The 22689-nt window shown below is 35.5% G+C and overlaps 1 protein-coding gene across 1 annotated transcript; it reads right to left on the minus strand.

Moving 5' to 3' along the window:
* Positions 1–1369: 1369 nt before the first annotated feature.
* LOC114393350 lies at positions 1370–18416 on the minus strand. Its single transcript, XM_028354654.1, has 11 exons — positions 17456–18416; positions 16354–16630; positions 16002–16187; positions 13018–13170; positions 9729–10193; positions 6600–8921; positions 6271–6476; positions 6028–6183; positions 5240–5474; positions 3572–3879; positions 1370–2291 (listed from the first exon to the last, which is right to left on the minus strand). The coding sequence occupies exons 1-11, from the start codon at positions 18139–18141 to the stop codon at positions 1991–1993; spliced, it is 5295 nt and encodes a 1764-aa protein (XP_028210455.1). The 5' UTR covers positions 18142–18416; the 3' UTR covers positions 1370–1990.
* Positions 18417–22689: the final 4273 nt, after the last annotated feature.

Raw genomic sequence — 22689 nt, forward strand, 5'->3', positions numbered from 1 at the left:
TATATGATCCAAAATATAATGAAAAACTATCATCAATGTACACTATTTTCGGGGTGAATCGATGAAAAAAGAGATAATAAAGAAACAAAGTAGATAAAAGAAAAATTTATTATAGACGTGATAAATGATGTGAATGTGATGGAAAATGAAGAAAAAGACTAAAAAGTGAGTTGTGTGAAAAACTAGATATACATTAATTGATAATAACCCAAATATAATTGTGAATTCGACTCCTTTTTCTCTACCATATTTCTTCATGCATGCACATACGTTTCAGATCTTACTAAATGAGGCAAAATAAGCTTTCTTTTCTTTTCTTTGGTGAAGGTACGAAGCAATAACATTAATTAAAGAACATAATTAAGTTGCAAATAGGCTTTCTTTTCTTTAGTGAAGATACGAAGCATGTGATTACAGCAGTAACATTAGGCGCGTACGTACGTAAATCCGACTCAAATGTGACCTACTTTGACACATCAATAAAACAAGGACTCAAGCAAAGAAGGTTTAGGCAAGCGTCCCCCCGCAAAGTAATAATTTTGGACACCATACTTTTCCATAACACCACATTAACACTCATAAACATGGACACCTGTACAATAACAATAACCAATTTAACAATTTTTTTTATAAAAGAATGGCTTATGTGGCATTATCTAGTGACTCAGCAAAGCCATTTATCCACACTGGAAAGCAATGGCAACACAATCTTTTGCCTTGAACTTGATCCAGTTGATATCAAAGAACATGATTGTGTAGCAAAGTATTCTTCAAGCTGTGCATTTTCCTGACCCAAATTGTGGGTGTGGCTAAAGGAAGACAAATTTGGCATTTCAACTTTCAGAAATATGAAGAAACTGGGCCTTGATATTCACAACAATTGACATGTTGATTTATAAACTCAATAAGGGCCAAACTAGGCATAAACTTCTGATGTTTCGTGGCAACAAGATGGTGGAAGCAAAGAAATGTCCAACCTTTTGTAGAAGCCACAAATTAGCAGAAGGCAAAATCCAAATCGTAAAAGATCTGAAAAAAGAAACTATTAATTGAATACCCAAGCAGATCATCCTTCTATTTTTCTTTAAAAGAACAAAATAGTCGTAGTATAGATATTATACCACAAGTACTTGCTTCAGTGGAATCTTGTGACATTAAAACATGGCCCCAACCTTCAAAATAGACTTGAACACCAGCCAATCATCATAAAAAAAAATGTTTATTACAGTAGATTCCTAGGAAGTGCAGATACAACACGGAATATCGTGTTATGACAAGGACATGGCCATGGGGCCATGACAAATTTTTACAAAATCATTCGACACATAACTATAATACAACATAAAAAATTAACATAAAGACATGAATCTTTAAATCAAAAGAAAGAATTGATGTCATAAAAGTAAGCACGAATCATTGTGAACATTTTTAGTGTTACAATATAAATATGCCTATGAAAATGGTAAATTTAAGAGAGAGAAAAGGAGTAAAACAAAACTGACACCTATCTGGTCCTATATCCTAGCTCCTCTACATCATATCGTGTTCTGATAAATAATGATACAACAATCAAAACTTACAGTAACCCTACTGTACACTTGGATTGGCTGACGAAGTACAAAAATAAAATACAAAAATCTCTTTACAAACTTGTAGCTTTTCTACTTTCAAAGTCAACCGTGTACACCATACCTATAATCTATAAATCTACAACTCACATCATAACTGATGCCTGCCTCCAGGTTCCAAATGAAAAATTTACAAGATACTCGGAATTGAAGCATTTAATGTTTTTAAGTTTCAACTTTCTTCGTATGCCCCTCGATTACTGTCTTCTCATTCTTTACTCCCCAATTAACAGTACAAGAGAAACTTATACTGTGTATAGTAGAATCAAAATGCCCCACAGGCTACCTCTAATTTTGGCATATTAACACAACTGGCATCGCCAAATTCATAACTGTAATGATATCACTAATAAATTTTCTACTTATTCCTGAGCCTCCTTTCTTTGTAAAGTCTGTCTGGGGTAGAGAAGTATTGCCAATGACAAAGAAAATACCAAACCAACTAAACCACTAAATGGTTGAAAAGGATGGTTCCCGATTATCCAGAGAGGAAGGTTGCACTTATTATGATATGTTAAAAATCCACCCTTTTGCAACATAAAAGTGGATGCCATCATTCCTGTGCGTAGCCCAATGGGGATGAAGAGGCTACCTCCATTTCTCTGTCGGGCACCTGACAAAGACATAGACAAAAGCCAAAGTCCAGGTATTGCTTGCAGAGACCTGAAAATCCCACCAAAAGAGAAGATAAGGAAGAGAATAAGTGGACTATAATCTACTCTGGTAAATATAAACACAAAAAAAGAAAAAGGAGATATTTCATTATAAGGACACATCTCACTTCAAAGTAGGAAGAGAACTATATAAAAGAGGAGAAAGTTTAGGAAAGAATGCTCTGAGTCTGACCAACAAGTACATAAATAGTGAAGATATTTAAATCAGGCTATACCCTTAGTTGCGGATTTTTGGGGTGGGAAAGCATGATTTTATATAGTAATGTTAGTTTCATGTATTTTATCTTACATAAACTTGCATAATATCAATAACTAATTAATTACCATTCCTTTTCTCTTGGTAGAAACTTGCTTTAGGTTATTTAGTTAGTTATGTGTATAGAAGACTTGTAGTGTTAGGAAATCTAACATGATATTCAAAGCTTATAGTACATTTTCGTGAATTGCCTATTGCCTATTCTGGTAGGCATTGCCTATTACGGTAGGCATTTGTGGAGGAAGGTGCAATTTATATATCTGTTGGACAACTATATTTAAACCAAGTGGATTTTAAGATGAAATTTAACATGTAGAAGTTCCAATAAGGTGTAATAGTAGATTAGATGGAGGGTAGCCCAAGCACTATGAGACACATGGAGACTGAGAAAAACTATAGGTAAAACTTAAGCCAAGACAGCAATTCCATTATGTTTTGTGCACTCAAGGGTAGTGTCAAATGAATTTATGAGTGCATCAAGTGTAATAAGCAAATTAAGCGTTTTGAGTGAGCCTTGTTATGGAAAATGTCCCTCTTAAAGTGTGGGTTATGCGCCTAACTTAACCCTATAAAACCGACTTGTAAGGAGAGGGTTATCCCCTCATTTATATACATTATTTTGGCCATATCACTAGTTGATGTGGGACTAAACCACCACCCTCAAGATTGCACTTCAAGCAATCCGCAAGCCACAAAGAAGCCACAACTAAGTCGGGCTAAGGGGTGTCTGCAATTAAGGCAGCTTTTCCAACATCCCTATTTTAGATACCTAGTGCAGTCATGAAGAGTCACATAACTTCAATTTATTATATGAAGAATCACATCATTCCAACTTTTCTGTAGTCAGCAGTACTATTTAGCACAAATTGGTTTTCATAAAAGTGTATGAACCTTTTATAACAAATTAGGCAGAGTTACTGTGTGGCTGGGAATGAATCAGGCCATACCTATTTACAAGGTGTAATTTGTTAATACAATAAACAAAAGTTTTGATTCCAGAAAAGAAGACAAACCTCTGCAAGAAAGAAAATGCCAGCCCTGAAATAATAATTCCCTGATGATATCCAAGATCAACTTCAATTTCCTGGGGCAACCATGACCTAAAAAGCAATTCTTCCACCACTGCAATAGCACTTGCCATCACAGTTCCTTGAACAACTACCAGACCCATATGTCCATACACTTTTAGCCAAGTTATGGCATCTAAAGAAGTTGGAATATGAGGCCAAGAGAAACTTGCACAACCAAGTAATGCATTCACAACATGGATTGAAAAAATGAAGATGACCCCACCAACCAAGCCTTTCAAGAACTCAAATAGCTGCAGCAAGGATCCAAAATTAGCTTGTTTTAAGAATCAAGTAGACAAGTAAAGCTAATGAATATATTCAATAAAAATTTCATATTCTCCTGAAGCTCTCCTCATCCTTTCCCAAACAAAAATTGGAGCAAAAAGAATGTCCCAAGGGGAAACTAGAGCATTAAATCCAACCAAGACAAGCAACACATAGCAAGATTTATAATCACTTGCATACTCAGTAAATTGTAAAGTAAATGGTAGTACAGATTCGGGAAAAATTAAGAAAGCTAAAATTGCCATTTAGAGTAGGGAAGAATGTCTTTTACTAGTCTCCTATACATTATGTTCCTCTACATTGTTACCTGTTCTTTTGCAATTCAAAGTATAATGTAAATGTTGTGCATTAACAATAAATCTCATCTAAATTAGTGCAGATAAGGAATCATTATCTTAGTTTACTTATTAAACACAAACCACAGGAATTGATGGGCTCCCTGTATGTCTTTTAAACAATATAAAAAAAAAGCTAAAAAGCAAATACTATGATCCAAAAACAAAATAGCCCATGTTGTGTAAATGATTTTTAATGCTCTAGCACGCCCTTTATTCAAATGACCAGTGGCCTCGAGGCAATAGGGGTCAATTTCTTTTCCATTGGAGAACAAAACTTTAACACTGATGTATGATAAAAGGCTTAAGATTACACTGTAGTGCTAAACATATAGAGGAAGGAATTGACACTTAAAACAGAACTCAAACCCAGCCAAAAGAAGATAAATCCTTTTGGTTAACAGCCATCAAATCCTTTTATATAGAATAAGAGATCATAATTGAAAACAAATTTTAGCTTAGTTGTTTAAGGTAACTTAGCCACACACGATTAAGAAATAAGAGAAAAAGTTCCAACACAGCAACACTACATATCATGAACACCATCCATTATAGTAATATATGGTAACATGTAATTAAACTTCGCCCTCTGTATTGCAAAAAGATACTGTGTCAAATAGCCACTAAAACTAAAAGCAGCAGTTGCCTATAGGCCTTAGTTAGAACCATTTTCATATCACTGCCAATTGCTACATTCTAACATGTAGTTATTCCAAACATAACAAGTGTTTCCTCCACTCCCCTCTCCTCAAAGCAAATTATAGCACATTTTCATTGTCATTTCCAACATCTTAGTAGATATTATCTATGATAATGAATTAATGCTACATGTGATCAATTTTAACACAGATATTTCAAAAAAAAAAAAAGGAAAGAAAAGAAAAGATAAAAACATGAGTAACAACTTCAAATAAATATCTGGATAATCTCCAATATATTCTACTGAAATTACTCCTAGACTTATCCATTAGTTTTTATCTCAAACATTTACCTTTTGTGGTGATGTCAAGTCCAGCCCATACTGTTGAAATGCATTTTCGTATCCACGGATTCTTTCCCCCCATAACATAACAAGTATTACTATAGCAGTGTACAGGCCAACAATGCAAGCAAACTCAGCTATTACGGAAGAAGTTTTTGTTGTCCAGCTCTGAACAATTGTTGGAAGTAATGGAATGGCAACAGGAGACCATAGAACAAGGGTCATGCCAACAAACCCAAAAATCCTAGAAGAGAAAAAAAAGTTAAGTTTGAGAGATATATAAAAAGATATAAATTCACACTCTCTTGGCCATTAAGCATATAGATAGTAAGTACTTATGGGAAAAAAAAATAAGAAGGAAAAATGAAAAAGTTTCTCCAAAAGCTAAAATTAGCTTATGTAGAAGCTATCTCATATTAACTTCTCTAAAAACTGATTTTTAACTTAAACATAAGCTAATTTTAGCTTATGGAGAAGCTTTTTCATTTTTCCTTCTTGTTTTTCCTATTAGTGCTTCTGGAGAAGTTTATCCAAACACTCCCGACTATTAAGAGCCTATATATATAGATGCCTTGCATAACCTATGCACTACATTCTACTGAATAAGAAACCATTCTCATTCTCTAAATTCTATCTTTTCTCTAAATCTACCCCTATAAATTCAACAGGTTATGATATTTTGTTTCTAAATAAGTGCAGCTTCTATTTTCAACCAGTAATTTCAAAAATGGAAAGGCTAGAACTATTAGCACTACAGGGTAACATAGAATGAAGTGAACATTTCCAGTTCAAATTACCTCTGAAACAAAGGGCGTTCAGCAATACCTAAGAATGAGAGAAGCCTGTCCGTCAAACTCATTGCACCACGTATACCACCCCATAGCAAAGCAATCTTTCCAACTAGCCTCAACAAGCCACCTCTATGTCCTAAATCAGCAAGCATTGCGACCAGTCTGTTCATGGAGGGAAGTCATGTCAAATCATTAGAGAAAAAGAAAACCAATGGAGTGCTTGCATGTTGGCAAAATGTGTGTTCTGACCTTTCTTGATCCACTTCACCATCTTCTTTAGTAGGTACAACTGGACCAGCAACTGACATGGCCTTCTCAGCAAGGCTTGTGACTATGTTATTCTGGTTCTTCTCAGAGACCTCCTCCTGAAGTCGTTCTGGCTCTTTTTTATGGCAATTATTCATTTTCAGAGATGTGGATGAGCTTTCAGCGGTTTCATTTTCTTGTTGGGGATCCTGGAACAGAACAATTTTAAGTTTAAAACTCAGACACCTCTGCTTACATGCAACTGGCAGTTTAATTTTAAAGTAGTAAACTGTTATTCATCCCATTCCCATCTGAAGAGATTGAGCTAATACCTTCTGTTGCATGAATAAAGCAGAAGCCCCAAGAGCAGCTGTAACAGCGCCAACCATGACAGTATTTTTGCTAGTATCTTTTGATGCACTTTCTATTCTCTCTGTCTGAATAGGATGATCCAAACTAGTTTTCTCGTCAGGTACTTGATCTATCTCTGTGACACCTTCATTGCCATAATTCTTCGTGCTAGGTTTTTCCTCATCATCATGGATCAGAGATCTTCTGTGATCATCTTGAAGTGTAGTTACATTAAAATATTTCCTCAAGGAAGCTAAGATGGACCCAACAAGAACACCAACAGGAACCACTTTTCTCAGGCAGTCTGTTTGCTGAATGGAGGAAGAAATTACACTAATGACATGCTCCCCTTCAAGAGTACCTACCTTTTCTATAGCCCCCTCAACATTACGACCTTGACTTTCAGTATATAGTTGTTGCACCTTGCTTTCTTCAGTATATAGTTGTTGCACCTTGCTATGTACAATAGCTTTTGAAATTGCATTTGCCACATGTTCCATATCTTCAGCAAGCTTTGACTTCATTTCTATCATTTCTGAAGCATTCAGCTTGCGACTAACTTCCATCTTCAAAGAATGTAACACACTCTGTTTCACAAATTGCATCAATTCATCTGACCTGTCATCACTGGTGTCAGTCATTCTGTTTTCTGTGTCTGTTGTAATGAACTCTTTGACAGGTTCTTGTTGCTTTTCAGCATCTAATATTACATATGGTGGTTCAATATATTTCTCTGCATTAGAAGATTTTGCAGAGGAGGGAGCCTTCATCTTGGGCCCAGCCTCTTCACTAGTTTCAGTATGAGAAGAAGCAATTTCCATGTTTTGTGGTTGTTCAAAAAGTTTCCATTGACCTTCTTCTGGGAAATAGTCAAGCAATAATGCAGTTGTTGTGCCTAAATCAAGCGGTTTGATAGGAATCTTTGAAACAAGATATTTATGGAAATTTTCATTGTAAGGAGAGCCCCCGTACGAACCACCAGCTATGAACTCTGGCATCCTATCCATGTGTCTGTGTCCATCCCATTTACCAATGAGAAATCTTTTGTCAATCAGTTGAGTATTTGTATTATTTTCCTTCTGAACTAGGTGATCATTAGAGTTACAACTTTGAGCATTGAATATACGGTTCCCATTAATTTCACTAAGACTTTGAGATGGTTGTTCCTCTGTATGACAAGAACCATTATTCAAGTGCATATCATTATGGTGATCATCTACTGAAGGATCAGCAGATGTGTTGGAATCCTTTGTTTGCCTATTAGTTTTTTGTTTTTCTTCTATCTTCTGTTCAACATCTTTTCCATCCTCGACTTCTTCATTCTCCGAGCTCTGCTCAAGCTGAGATATCATATTTTCTATCACACCAAAAACACTATTAACAGCCACTTGGGTGGAATCATCCATCCCTGCCAAGGCATCCAATGCTTGAGAAACACTGAAGGCAGGGGCATTAGAAGCCAAATTGTTAGAGTGGGTCTGGTGTGAAACATGCTGCATATTCTTATTATCTTTTTTCTCACTATCATTACCTTCCCTTTCTATTGTTTGGTGCTCAGAGGACATAGAAGGCGAAGAGGGTTCTTCTTTTGCATCAGTTGAAGTATTTTTACTATGATCGCTAGAGAAATCCTGACTTTTCTGCTCGTCCTTCAGGATAGTGTTTTCCTCCTTTAGGTCTGCTTGAGCTATTCCACTGTTTTGGCTTTTCTGCTCACCCACAGCTGCTGATTCAAAGCCACCTGCTCCATCAGGAAGCCCAGGAGTGTATGGTTTAGAGCCTGTTTCCAATCCATTCTTAATATGATCAATATCAGGAACAGATTTTCCTTTTGATTCCTCATTTGTGTCATTATTATCATTAGACTCGTCTGTTTCCTTCCTTAAAGAACCAGAAGAACTAACTTCATCATTTGATTCTCGAGACTGGGCTAAATTTGTAGAATTTGGTGATTTCTCTATGGGAATAACTTCTGTTTCTGTTCCTTCAGCAAGCTTGCCAATGCTACCTGGAGCATCATCAGAGCCATCTATAGGACTACTAGTCTTTTTCATCTGATTCACAGAGGGCTGATCTTCAACCATAACTTCTGCACCAGATACTCTGAATTTTTCTTGGTTCTTCTGCCCTGATACGGATTCAGGAGCCTGAGAAATATTAAGAATCCTATCTACCTTCAACTTAGAGCCCCTTGCATGCAAAATTCCAGTCACTGCATCTGTTAACTTTCCACGGACATCTTCTGGAACAGCATCCTCTAAAGCTTTCATGAGTGTCTCTCCTTGACCCACAGCAGTTAACACCTGGAAATTTGTTACAATTGTCACCGTAATTACAAGATTCTAAAACTAAGCAAAAATCTAGATAAACCATTTCAGATGTTACATAACTAACAATAGAATAAAGAAAATCAAGTGACTGCATGCCAAAGATTGAGGGATAAATAAAGACTAAAGACAACTTGTTTGCAGTAAATAAGAATGTAATTCTTTTACATACTCTTAACAACATGAAACACACACAGGGTTCACAAAAATTGAGAAGCCAACAACTTATAATAAAAGATGAGAACTTATTATAGTTGACACCCCACAATAAAAGAAAAGAAAATTCTCTTAGTAGCAGCAGCTACATGATTTAAAGTAACTAGGTAGAGTGAAATTATAAATATTTCATTTTAAAAATGTATTTCTTGATAAATTGACACAATTAAAGAAGATTCCTGGCAAATCCCCCCTCCCCCCCACCCCTCCCTTTCCGCAAATATTCACTAGGAATATAAAAAAAGAACATGAAGGATCATAAGTAAAATCTGAATGATATAAATCTTTAATAAGATTAAAAGAAAAATTCCAACCAGAGGATGGATGTTCAAAAATCTATTGCAATCCATTTTAGCAAATAAATATACACAAAAACATGCTAGTCCTGTAGTCCTCAACCCCACCCCACCACCCCTGTGGCCGACATGTTGTTGAGGGCAAACCCATAAGTTCTCCCTCTTCGTTGTTCTTTTAGCACAAAAGATAATAAAACTAATAGAAGAAAGAACAAGAAACAAGACCTCCAAACCTAAAAATGACACCTAGCAACAAGACTTTGTGCTCTACCTTGTTCTTCCTCTCTTCTGTTAGAGTACCAGGCATGGTAATATCTAGCATATTTATTACCACTTGTGCTGTCTGTAGAACTTGACCATGTTCACTATCTGCCGAGACAACATTCTCCTCTTCAATTAAATCTGCATCACTGGATCTAGTCTGCTGTAATGGGCCATCTTTTACCTGTAAATTCATATCATCCTGCTCAAAGTTCCGTTTTAGACCTTGTTGGGAATTAAATTGGAGACCAGTGTTATTCTCATTTTCTTCAAGCAAATCTTTAGTGGGATCGGCAGAGTATCCATTAAATGCATCTGACCGAGTAAGATCCAACAGTGTGCCAACTTTAGCATCCTTATTTGACCTTACTTCTTCGACAACAACTAATCCTTTAGAAGGATTTATGCTAACATCTATATCTGTCAGAAGAGGATGACGGCCCTTCAAGAGTCCCAGCTCCACTGCTGTGAGCCACTGCACATATAACATGTCAAATTATCACTTGCAAGAATAGACTTGAAAACCTCACATTCAACAAAGGTAAAAAATAAATTAATTATGATAAGGCAAATTTTTACCTCACATATCAAGGAAACTAATAAACCTAGCTATATAGGTTTTGCAGGGAAGCTATGTACCCATAGATCGAGATTAAAAAGATGTGAAGCAAATTCTCATCAATAAAAAATTATAGAATTTAACATCATGATATCTTTTAGGGTTTTTCAATTGTTTAAGTGTTTTACTAATTTGAGTAATCAATATTTTCAAAACTAAACCAATCATTGAATAGGTAAAAAAATCTTACAAATTTTACTTCCAGTCATTTGTCCATTAATTGTCAGTTAACTAGTGCAAAAGTTGTGGGTAAAATTGGCCAAAAAGTGAAAATCTAGGGATAAAGTTTTTCAGAAAGTAAAAAAGTTGGGGGCAAACTTTGCTGAAAAGTAAAAAAAATTGGAGGTAAAAAGTGCAATATTGTCAGCATGTCACATCAAATCTTCATTAGTAAATTAAGAGACAAACTACGGAAGGTAAAATTCGCAAGTTTCTTAAAAGTAAGGGATAAAATGTTTCAAACTAATTTGTTGGGGTAAAATTCGCCAAAAACGGAAAAGTTGGAGGTAAAAGGTGCATTTAAGCCCTCCTCTAATTTATACTACTTATTCTGTTAGGTAGTTACCCACCCTTGTAAAATCAGCCATTCAGTTATTATTCATATTTGTATCATTTCCCCACTTACCCTTTGCTTATCCCTCCTGACATAGACCCTTTTAATCAAGGTCTGCTATCAATACTCCTCTGCATCCCCAAAGCATGCACCTTGTTGTCAAGGTGAAATTGAGGAAAAGTATGCAGCATTTTATTGGCTAACTACCAAGAATGCTATAATGCTGCCAACTAACCAATGATCCTGGCAGGGAGAGTTCAAGAACTTGCTTACCTCAGTAGTTTAGTTTTCCAACCAAACTCCTATATTTCCATGGATCAGATATGACCAAACAAAGGTGACTAGTTGGAGTTCTGAATTTTTTGTTCTAGGAAACTCCGTAACAAAATAGTTACTGAACAGGTCACGGGAGATGGTACTGCTCTAATATTATGTTGAAAGACAGAAAGGAGAGCCATAAAGCTGCTGAATCCGTGTGTCTGAACTACACAATGGAGTCTATATAGACTGATTGCAATAAATACAAATAATTATAGCAGATCTCATTTCTATCTACATGGTATGATATGCCTGTAAATTAGATTCTAATAAATCATATTCTAATCAGATTATATATGCCTATAATTACATATATCCTAATTAAATAAGGAAACAAATCATAAAATATAAAAGAAGAATAAATCCTAAAAGATCATCTAAGATACTCTCAAATATTCTTAGATATAAAAATGGTCATCAAATATTTCTCATTTTCTAACACGTCTAACTGGCCAGTCCAGTCTAATTTTTAGAACCTATACAACAACAACAACAACGCCTTATCCCACTAGGTGGGGTCGGCTACATGGATCAACTTCCACCATAATGTTCTATCAAGTACCATACTTCTATCCAAACCATTAATTTCGAGATCCTTTTTGATAACCTCTCTTATAGTCTTTTTGGGTCTTCCTCTGCCTCGAATTGTTTGTCTTCTCTCCATCTGGTCTACTCTCCTCACTACAGAGTCTACCGGTCTTCTCTCTACATGCCCAAACCACCTAAGTCTATTTTCCACCATCTTCTCTACAATAGGCGCTACTCCAACCCTCTCTCTAATAGCTTCGTTTCTAATTTTATCATGTCGAGTCTTACCACACATCCACCGCAACATCCTCATCTCCGCTACACCTACTTTATTCTCATGTTGGCTCTTGACCGCCCAACATTCTGTTCCGTACAAAATCGTCGGTCTTACCGCAGTCCGATAAAACTTTCCCTTTAGCTTGATCGGTACCTTTGCATCACATAACACCCCCGATGCTTTTCTCCATTTCATCCATCCTGCTTGAATGCGATGATTCACATCCCCTTCAATTTCCCCATCATCCTGTATTACAGACCCAAGATATTTAAACCGTGTGACTTGAGGGATAATATGGTCTCCTATTTTCACCTCTGAGTTAGAAACTCTCCTTCTTTTGTTGAACTTACATTCCATATACTCCGATTTGCTTCTGCTTAGGCGAAAGCCATGTGTTTCTAGAGCTCGTCTCCAAGTTTCCAACCTCTCATTCAACTCCTCCCTCGACTCTCCAAGGAGGACTATGTCATCTGCAAAAAGCATGCATCTCGGCGCTATCTCTTGGATTTGTTCCGTGAGGACATCCAGAATTAAGGTAAAAAGGTAGGGGCTAAGGGTTGACCCTTGATGTAAACCAATTGTGATGGGAAAATCGTCTGACTCTCCACCCTGTGTCCTAACACTAGTCGATACCCTATCATACATATCTTGGATAGCTCGAATATATGCAACCCTAACCCCTTTCTTCTCTAGAGCTTTCCACAAAATCTCTCTAGGCACTCTATCATACGCTTTCTCCAAGTCAATAAAATTCAAGTGCAAGTCTTGTTGGGCCATGCGATATTGCTCCATCACCCGCCGTAATAAATAAATCGCTTCCATGGTCGACCTTCCCGGCATGAAACCAAATTGATTCTCAGTAACTTGAGTCCAAGGGAAATATTTTTAGAACCTATAAATAGAATAAATATGGTCCAAGGGAAGACTTTGGACTAGAATTGCCAAGTTGAACAGTCACACAAATAAGACATACTCATCATAACTAGATAGAGAGAAATTGTTACCTCAATTGTTAGAAGCTGACACCATGATAAAGCAGACATGTGGGTATCAGTACCACTTGAAGGCAAACAAGAACATAGGAGCAGACTTGTGAATGGATTTTCTGCAATCAGGTTGCGTGGAACTGAGAATACGGGAACCATCCCATTATCACTCTGATAAAATATACAACTTATAAGACTTTTTTGCATTTGCATGCTTGCATAAAGGAATCAATACTTAGCAAACAACAAACAATATGAAAATGCCATAGTTTAATAAAAAATGGACTTATATAAACATTTATCCAAGTTAAATAATTAAAACATGTCATGGAGTGATATTTATAGATTATTTATGATTTCTTAAGCACTGTCAGAAAAGAGAGAGGGAGAGGAGAGTCGCAGAAGCAAGGTTGTCACCATATATATATAAGTCAAATTGCTCATATTTGCACTGATTTGTTTTTATTTAGTTTGCATAGCCGTACATCTCTGTATATTATCAGAGAAACAAGTCTAACCTTTAATATTGAATAATAATACAATAAGAGACAATAGAATCATTCAGTCAAAATTGTATCTATTGGGAAAAACCAAGTTTCATATTGGCTAGAGATAGAGCCAAGATAGAATATATAGGTGGTAGGCAATTCTCACCCGATGAGCTAGCTTTTGGGGTTGAGTTAGGCCCAAACCCACATTCTAAGATATTATTAGAGTCTATCCTAGATCCATCAACGAGCCACCCACCATATTATCCATGCACCAAGCCTGGGTGTGAGGGACTGTATTGGGAAAAACCAAGTCCTACATTGACTAGAGAATAAGACAAAGATAGAATATATAAGTGGGGGGCAACCCTCACCCACCCCATGAGCTAGCTTTTGGGTTTGAGTTTGGCCCTAACCCACATTCTAAGAGTATCTTATCAAGATCTTAATCTTCTCTCTGCTGCAAGAAGTCCAAGTGGAATGTGCACGGAATCGCTTGTGTTCTTTCTTTGTCTGTGATCTCCCTTGTCTAGGTTCTTTCTAGTTTATACTTTCTATATGTTTTATGGGTGTTATCTGATCTGAGCAATTTGTTGCACTATGGTGGAAAGAAAACACATGTATCTTGTAGAATTTTTTCATTCCTTTGAAATGGCTGGTAGTATCTGAATTTTGGGTTAAATAACTAGGAAGTGTTACACAACCGGGAAATTTCATTTGCAATTGTTTGTCACTGGAAAGGAATTATGGCGGCATAGGGAGATTACAATGTTCCAGCTCCAAATGCTACAAAAATCTGCTTGATAGAAAGTCAAAGATGCTAGGGTGATGTCTTGGATTATTGGGTTGTCTAATAATCAACATGTTTTTAATTTATACCTATATAAAACAGCAAAAACAATGTGGGAATGTTTGAAAAAGGTTTATAATCAAATGAATTCAACTATAGGATTTCAATTGGAGGGTAACATTTACACTCAGGGAAGCATGTCTATTCCATAATATTTTCTTGTTTTAAAAATTTATGGGCAGAATTTTCCTCTATTGTTTGTGTTAACGATCTAGAAGTATTCTCTTTTGAAGTTTTGTCTGTTAATGAGGTTAGCAAATGTGATAAGTTTTTTATGAAGCTGCTACCAGATTTTGATATTCGTTTTAATTTGATGAGTTGTCATCTTCCTCCTACTTTGGATGTGTGCATTGGTGAGATGTTTCATGAAGATCATTGTCTTCTTACCCAAGCCACTACTGAACAGGAAAAGTTGATAACATCACCTACGACTTTTTAGGCTCAAAAAGTAATATGAGTAAGAGTAGTGTTTATTAGCAAAAATTATGGTGACATTGTTACAAATTGTACCAAGAAATTCTGGAAGCCAGGACATATCTTAAAAGTTCAATTTACCCCCAAAGTCATCAGACTATTGTTTCCAAGCCACTATTATGGGCAAATTCTTCTACTGATCAGATTACAGCTAAGACCTCAACTACTTTTGCAGTCAACAACAATGCTGAACCAATAGTTTTTATTACGAATGGTGCAACAGATGACTATTTTCATCCTTCTTAACTTTGGTACTTCAAGGTAATAGAAAATTCTCATCTAAATCTTGGCTTATTGGATCTGCAGCATTAGATCATGTGATTAGCTCAGTAAATTTGTCAAAAATTTATGTCCATACCATGATTCAGAAGTCAGCACATGTCCAGATTGCTAATGGAAACCCTACCAATTACTGCTGTTGAAGATATTATTCCAATTTCCAAAATTATGGACTCTGTGAGAATCTTCTTTCAGTTGAACAATTAGTAGACAACAATTGTAATATACATCTTTCTTGTGATAATTGTTGCGTTGTATGGAGGATAAGGTGTCGAGTATAGTGATTGCAAAGGGAACTAAAGTCATCCAATCAGAAATCATCCTAAGTATGACTTTTAAAGTAATTATTATAAAAATAAAAAAACTTACCATACTTAGTAGTATGTGATTGAATGACAATGTAAAAAAAAAAATTACACTATCAGTGTATTCTAATTAAATTGTATTTCTATTCCAAATCTTGGTGCTTCAACTTGTTCTACTATTGTCAAGAAAAATGAAATGTGGAATAAAAGGTTTGGACTTCCCAATTTTTTCCATTTTTTTTCTCATTCTAAAGTCTAAACTCTGTATATCGATCTATCCATAGAACAAAAAATACAATCAAAGGCAATGAAGCCGAATCAAGAATGTATCAATGCTTCTAATAGGAAATACACCTAAAGTGATTTGCAAAGCCATTTTTGTCATCCATTTTAGTACAGATACAAGGAAGTTGTAATGGTTTCACTATCTTACCAGTCATGAAGCATTAAAATACGATTGCAGACAATTCTGCAGCATGTTATGGATAATCAGGAGTATACTAATTCCTCCCAAAACAATACATCACTTAATAAATTAAAATTTAGCAAAATGCACAGGATGTGATTAATCAAATGGGGATTTAAGTGAGAAAATGGCATGTGTACCTGTATAAAGAGAACAGGAATTTTAACATCCCTAATCATATTTCTTGTGCTGGATTTTGAATAAAAATCTTCTATAGCCCCAAACCCATAAGATACCATAGATATTGCTTCTTCAAAATCACGTACAGATTTTGCCAACAGAGCTTTTTCCACATCAAAACCTTTGGTTTTGCCTTGGAATAGTGCCTACAGAATTAGTGTCTAGCTAAGTCATAATTGCAGGCGTTAGGAGATATTTGAAGTATAACAAATAAAATATGTATGTCCACAAAAACAGATTGCACGGGACATCTTGAAGCAGGCTAGTTGAAAAGGGGAACAGGTAGGTTTAGATTGAAAGCAATTAGTCTACCTTATTGGTTTGTAGAATATCTATCAGTCCATCAGTGAGTTTCTGATCAGTAACAATGTGATAAGGAGAGGACCTTGTAGCTTCATCTAAATCAAAAGGATTGTCTATACATGTGACAGCTGTCAATGGTGTTCTTTCCCCAACCTCTGCAAGGTATTTTGTCAGCATGTTTGCACCATATCCCCATCCAACACCCATCAAGGTTGTCCATGGTCTTGCATTGTTGATGTACATTATAGCTATGCAGATATCGTCGCTGTCAGCAGCAGTAAATAACCTACAGAAAATGAAGTAGTTGAGAAGTCCTTACCATTATCTTATCTTTGCCACAAGTCTGTAAAGAGAAAAAGGCACTCCCAATCCATTATAAGAAACAACCAAATTCCCAATACCAGGATTGGAGAAAGGAGAGAAAGAGGAAGAAGGCAGAGAAGTAGATAATCCTTTGGTTGGTTGGTTGGTTGGCTGGATGAGAATGGAAGATGAAAATGAAGAGTAGCAGTTCCCCTGTCCCTAAGAGTAAGACCCTATGAAGGATTTAGCTTCTCTAAAGTGAGGGTAGACTTTATTAAAGGATAGAGAGAGTATAATTGTTGATTAGCAAATCAACTGTTACGATTGCGATTAAAAAGCATACTTATGTATAACAAACTGTGTAGTGGTTAAAATCCCAACCAGCTATAAACTTTCTTCACTTTAGGAGAGCTAAATCCAATCATGAACTGTCCAATGTGAAAATAAGATATGTTTTCAGAGAAATGCTAGAAACATATTGCTACTTAATAGTACAGTCTTTTGAACACACTCTGTGCTACTGATTGAAATTTATTGAAAATCACAAAATTAGTGAGCGTCTCTTCATATTTAATGAGTCCTACTTATGATTTTGCGGTTTCTCATAAATTTTAAATATAATAAGAGAGTATGGTAGAGTAGAGAGGGTGTTGCTAATGCTATCACTCCTCTTGTATTCCACTACAGTGATTCCTAAAAGAACTAGCATACCATTAAGCACAAAAATTGACTAGAATGAAATTATATTCTAACTGGTGCCTGGCCTAACAATAATACTTTGTTTTGAAAGAAAGAATTAAAAAGTTACCGGGGAGTGGTGAGAGGCGAAGCAGCGCATCCTCTGGGATTCATGACAACAGGGAAGAACCCCCTACTGAGAGCTTCGACCACAAACAACCTCACATTGGGGTCCATGCTCCCTTGCGGCGTGCCGGGAACGAGCAAGAGAGTAGTGTCCAATCCACGTTCCTCTTCCAACTGCAAGTTATCAGGCCAATCCAAAGAAACAACACCTCCATCAGCAGCACTCACACACACCCTCTGATAACTGAGCTCCTCCAATTCCCTCTCCCTCCCCCTCCGCACCTCAATCCTCCCTCCTCTCACGTAGTGCCTCTCCTCCCTCACCAGCCTCTCGCCCTCCAACGATATAGAAGGGCACCGCAGCAGCACGAACCGGTTAAAAGGCGTCGGACTCGCGAACAGGATCCACTCTCCGATGTCGGAGAGGGTAGAATCGGAATCATTGGAGCGCGAGGAGAAGAAGAGAGCGACGCCGGAAGCGAAACCGAGAGCGGGAGTAATGAAATTGAGTGAGTTGACGGAAGGGAACTGAGTTATTAAGCTGTGGAAGAGATTCTCGAAAGGAACTGCGGGTGAAGGAGGCGGTGGGAGAGAGTTATTGATTTTGAGCCTACGGCGACAGAACGCGCGGGGTCGAAATCGAAAGGGATTCGCGGCGGGTGCAAAGGAAGTTAGCGCCAGCACCAACATGGTTACAACTGATTCGAGAATTTTGCATTAATTAACTGATGATTGATGATTAGATGCAATCATCGAATCACGTAACCTATGGCTCCGGTCAACGGCGCCGCAACCAAGGAGCCTTCAACGGTCCAAATTTTCTTGTCCCGTCGACGGGACATGCTGCTATCGTGCCACGCGTCCACTACTTCCTGTGCCTATCAGTTGCTATCGCCTAGATTGCTCCATTTTTTTTTTGTTCAATGACTACCTCTTTGTTGATGTCATCTCAATTGGATTGAAGTGTGAAATCAAATTCTACTTCAATATAATAATAATAAAATATTTATATATAAACTATCACCGACGTTTTTTTAATCAACCGCCATTCGCGCGCGCATTCGATAACGTCGTGTGCCAACTCTCCAAGACTCTAGAAAGGTCATCACTTATAATGTGGCATGAGTATGATTAACAAGCAATTATCTTCTTTAAATATGTGGTTAGAGTTTGATTTTTAAATTTATGTGTATATAAGAGTATTTATTATGAGAGGTCAGCTTTTAAATAAATTTGTGTATCTATAGAAGAAAAAAAATATTACTTCATGCCATATATTAACTAATAGAACCACAGAAGAAGAACATCCAACAAGATGAGGTGTGAAGGATGACTGAATGAGTGTCTTTATAGAATATTTTTAAGAAATTAACGGACATTTAAGAAGAAGAAAAAGGAAGAAGATGAGTAATGTCTTCCAAAACATTGGAGGGGATAACCGGATAAGACTTAAGAGAGGTGAGTACAAAGATTTAACTGTATTTTTAGAAAATAAAATAAAAAAGAGGTATGAGAAATTAAAAAACAAAAATCTAAAGTAAAGCCCAAAAAGAAGGTGCCAAAAGAATAAGCCTTTTTAAAAAGGCAATTTTTATTTAAACCTCCCTTAGTTATTAAACACATCCTTTCCTTTTTTATCATCTAAAACATCCTTTTATGTAAAAATTCTCTATCTCTACATCCTTTTATTTTTAAAATTCCTCCTACTTTTCTCCCCTTTCCTTCTCCACTCTATCAAAGATATTAAAACTTTATTTTATTATCTACTATTGCAATCAAATTGTTCCCCAAATTGTTAAATCAAGTTATAAACGAGCCATGGTGCATTTGCGTTTTTTTATCCTCATGTAAATTCCTTTATGAAGCCAAATACAACCATTTTGGAACTCATTATTGCAAAACTCACCCCTAAACTTTGCATTGGCATTGGAAAAAGCATTCATCGTCTAGGCTGACACCCACTTTTCCCAAACCCATCATCTAGGGTGATATGTTTAGATAGGGCATTACTATTGGAACTATCCATTTTTGCTAATAGCACTATCCATGCGAGGTGTTTTTTACCTATATTCCAAAATTGTTCCCCGAAAAACTGCTTAACGAAAATATGTTTCTGCTGTGAAATTGGTAGTTACACAACGGAAGCATGCTTTCGCTGTGATTTTTTTAGGCTACCCCCATTTTTTCAATGAAAATACATTTTCGTTAAGTAACTATCAATGTACAACAAAAAAATGTTTTTGTTGTTATATTTTTATATACACTTTACAAAATGAAAACATGTTTCCATTTTGTAAATTTTTTGCAAATATAAAATAATAACATAAATATGTTTCCGTTGTGTATCAAATTTGACACATAACAGAATCATGATTTTATTGTGTTAACACAACATAATCATGATTTTGTTGTGTAAAAAAAATAAAAATATCATGTTGGATGGTCTGAAAGACATGAGAGAGAAGAGATAGAGAAGTGATGAAGAAATGAGAGAGGAAGGGAGAAGGGTTGGGGTGTAGGAAAAAGGAAGAATGATCAAATTATTATAGCTGGCAGTGTCAATAACAATTTAGTAGTGGGAATAGTTGTTCGGTAAGTAACAAAAAACTTATTAGCAATTGAAAGAATGTATGTAAAAGGCCCACTTCCATTTGCATCAACTTAACAATTTCTCCTCTTCACTTAGCTTCTCATTATTGTAGTGGAATTTTTAAGGAGTTAAGATGCATTCACTATTTTTTAAAATACACCTCTTGACTTTCGATCTACTTGCATTAATATTTGAAAATTTGAATTGATATTCACAACATGGATAACTAAAAAAAAAATAACTATGATATTTTGTTTTGTTTTAAAAAACTACGACTTGCTAATATATGAAAAATAGAAATTTACTTTTGTGAGTTTTAGCTTTTTTAATATATAATTTTCTTGACTATATTGTTATACTATGAATGAAAAAATGGGTTTCTTGGCTATATTATATACTATACACTTATATATAATCACCAACAAAGCCCATCTTACGGGTTTCTGATAGGTCAAGTAGTTATGCTAATCAATCAAATCATTTTGAATTCTGATTCATCTGAATTGATGGACTAATTAATCGCATGAAAGATATAATTAAGCTAAGCTAATTTAGCAGTGATCCATACGCTGATTCCTATTAATGTCTTAATCAAGCACATGCTCTGTTTCACTCATAATCAGGTATAAAAAACATATTTTGATATCCATATATTATCTTGTTTATCTAATGCGCATCCCTTGTCTTATTTCATAAATGCAATGTTTTGTACTGCAAAGTTGATACGGTAAAACTATTTTCAATTGAAAACAATTAAGAATATATATGGTAGAAGTTCCTCACAAACAAACAAACAAAGAAGGGTAGAAGCTAGAACGAGCATATCTAGATTGCTACGTTGATATGATCGTAGCACATGATGAGATATCGTGCGGCTCCAGTTGGAATCAAATATTGCATCACAATCGAAATTAAAATGGTAATCATATTGGTTTTGACCAAATCCTTTTCTTTCATTTTCAGCCTTATCCTGTTATCCAGTATATCTATCTGTAAATTAATATTAAGAACTAAACTGGCTAAAGTTAGAAGTCAAAGAATATGTATATATATATATATAGGGAAGGAATCACGAGTAACTCTTCTAGAGTTACTTTTTATTTTTATCATTTACTTTTTTTTAATTTAATGATTAAAATTAATTGTTATTCCATAAGTGAAGATGATATCTATATTTTGACTCACATTGTTTATGTGCCAGTTAGTTGTACTATGAAGTAAAATGTTTAATATGTGAATTAAGAAATATTTTAACTAGTTATTTTTACATTTATCATTAATTTAAAATGTAAAACAAACTACAATATATACAATTTAGCATTAATTTCTATTTGTCCTGGTACATCGTATAAACATGGTACATGCAGTTGCATGGAGACGTACAGTAGCTATTGACCCATTTGCAAAAAATATAATGCTATTGGCCCATTTGCAAACAATATAATGTTGCTTTATATCTTCACTTTGATACGTTTTTCCCCTAAAAAATACTGAATGGAAACATTAATTAAAGAAAAAAAATTGCTTTCTTGCCGCAAAGAGGCGCGCAGCAGATTTGACAACCACTTCCCCACAAAAAAAGAAGAAAAAAAAAACAAATCATACAAGTATATCTTATCATATTATCTTTGTGATATAGTTCAAAAGTAGGCAAGTTATTTTAAAGAGTGAAGTAAATAATCTCATTCTTAATACTAGTATGTAATAACAACCTCCCCGTAATTAGCAACGCTGTGTACTTGTAACTAATTAAATGCGTAGTCTACAAGTCTTAATAACCGAGGTAAAAAAGTATATAAGAAATATGAGGATTTTTCATTATTAAGCCAGTTAATAATTAAGCAATGTCTATGACTCATTATTAAAATAATAATGAGAAATCCAAATAAACAAATTTCTCAGCGAACTGACATAAGTGTGTATAGTAGCTTAATTATTTATGTATAACTCATTATTCGACTCCTTACCATGTATGGAAGTACCATCTAATACTATTAACATCATATCGTTGAATTTAGCATAAAAGATTAATCTCTCATAACACGATGATCAATCAATATTTGAATTTCTATTGATGTGTCAAACCAAAAATCTATCGCCTCAAAAACCTAGCTTGATTATTGGGATGTTAATTAATAAAGCTAAATGTGAGCAACCAAGTCAGCATGTTGCAGCGATGCTGATTAATAACCAGCAGCATCAAGCACATGGGAAAGAGATTGCTAATCCAACAATGATTCCATACCTATGTATATGACAGCATCCAAAATTTTCAGTATATTATAAATATAGCCGCCTATAAAGCCCTGCTTAAAGGGTTCCCAATAAAGCTAAATGTATATATATATATACACACACATATATATCAGTTGGGGTGTTTTAGCGATGCTGATTTATCAACAATAACAATATTCAACAGCAACATCAAGCACATGGGAAAGAGACTGCTAATCCAACAATAAATCCCCGTTTCCGTTCAGATTTTAGTTTAAACTTTAAACCATGCATGCACATGCTTCCCTCGCTTGGAATGATAAACCGTACTTTATATTCTTGGCTTGTCTTCTTTCTATTTTCTTCAGTCTAGTATTCGCTTATCTCTTTATACAAATACAATGTTTTTAATGTTCGCATCATTAAGGGCTAAT

The sequence above is a fragment of the Glycine soja genome, chromosome 17 (assembly GCF_004193775.1).
Source record: "Glycine soja cultivar W05 chromosome 17, ASM419377v2, whole genome shotgun sequence".
NCBI classification, from domain to species: Eukaryota; Viridiplantae; Streptophyta; class Magnoliopsida; order Fabales; family Fabaceae; genus Glycine; species Glycine soja.

Coding starts and splice junctions, on each gene's coding strand:
- LOC114393350 (XM_028354654.1), bottom strand. CDS start 18,141: ATGTTGGTGCTGGCGCTAACTTCCTTTGCACCCGCCGCGAATCCCTTT. Junction 10,194..13,017: donor GTCAGCTTCTAACAATTGAG/GTAACAATTTCT, acceptor TTATATGTGCAG/TGGCTCACAGCAGTGGAGCT. Junction 8,922..9,728: donor CAGAAGAGAGGAAGAACAAG/GTAGAGCACAAA, acceptor ACAAATTTCCAG/GTGTTAACTGCTGTGGGTCA.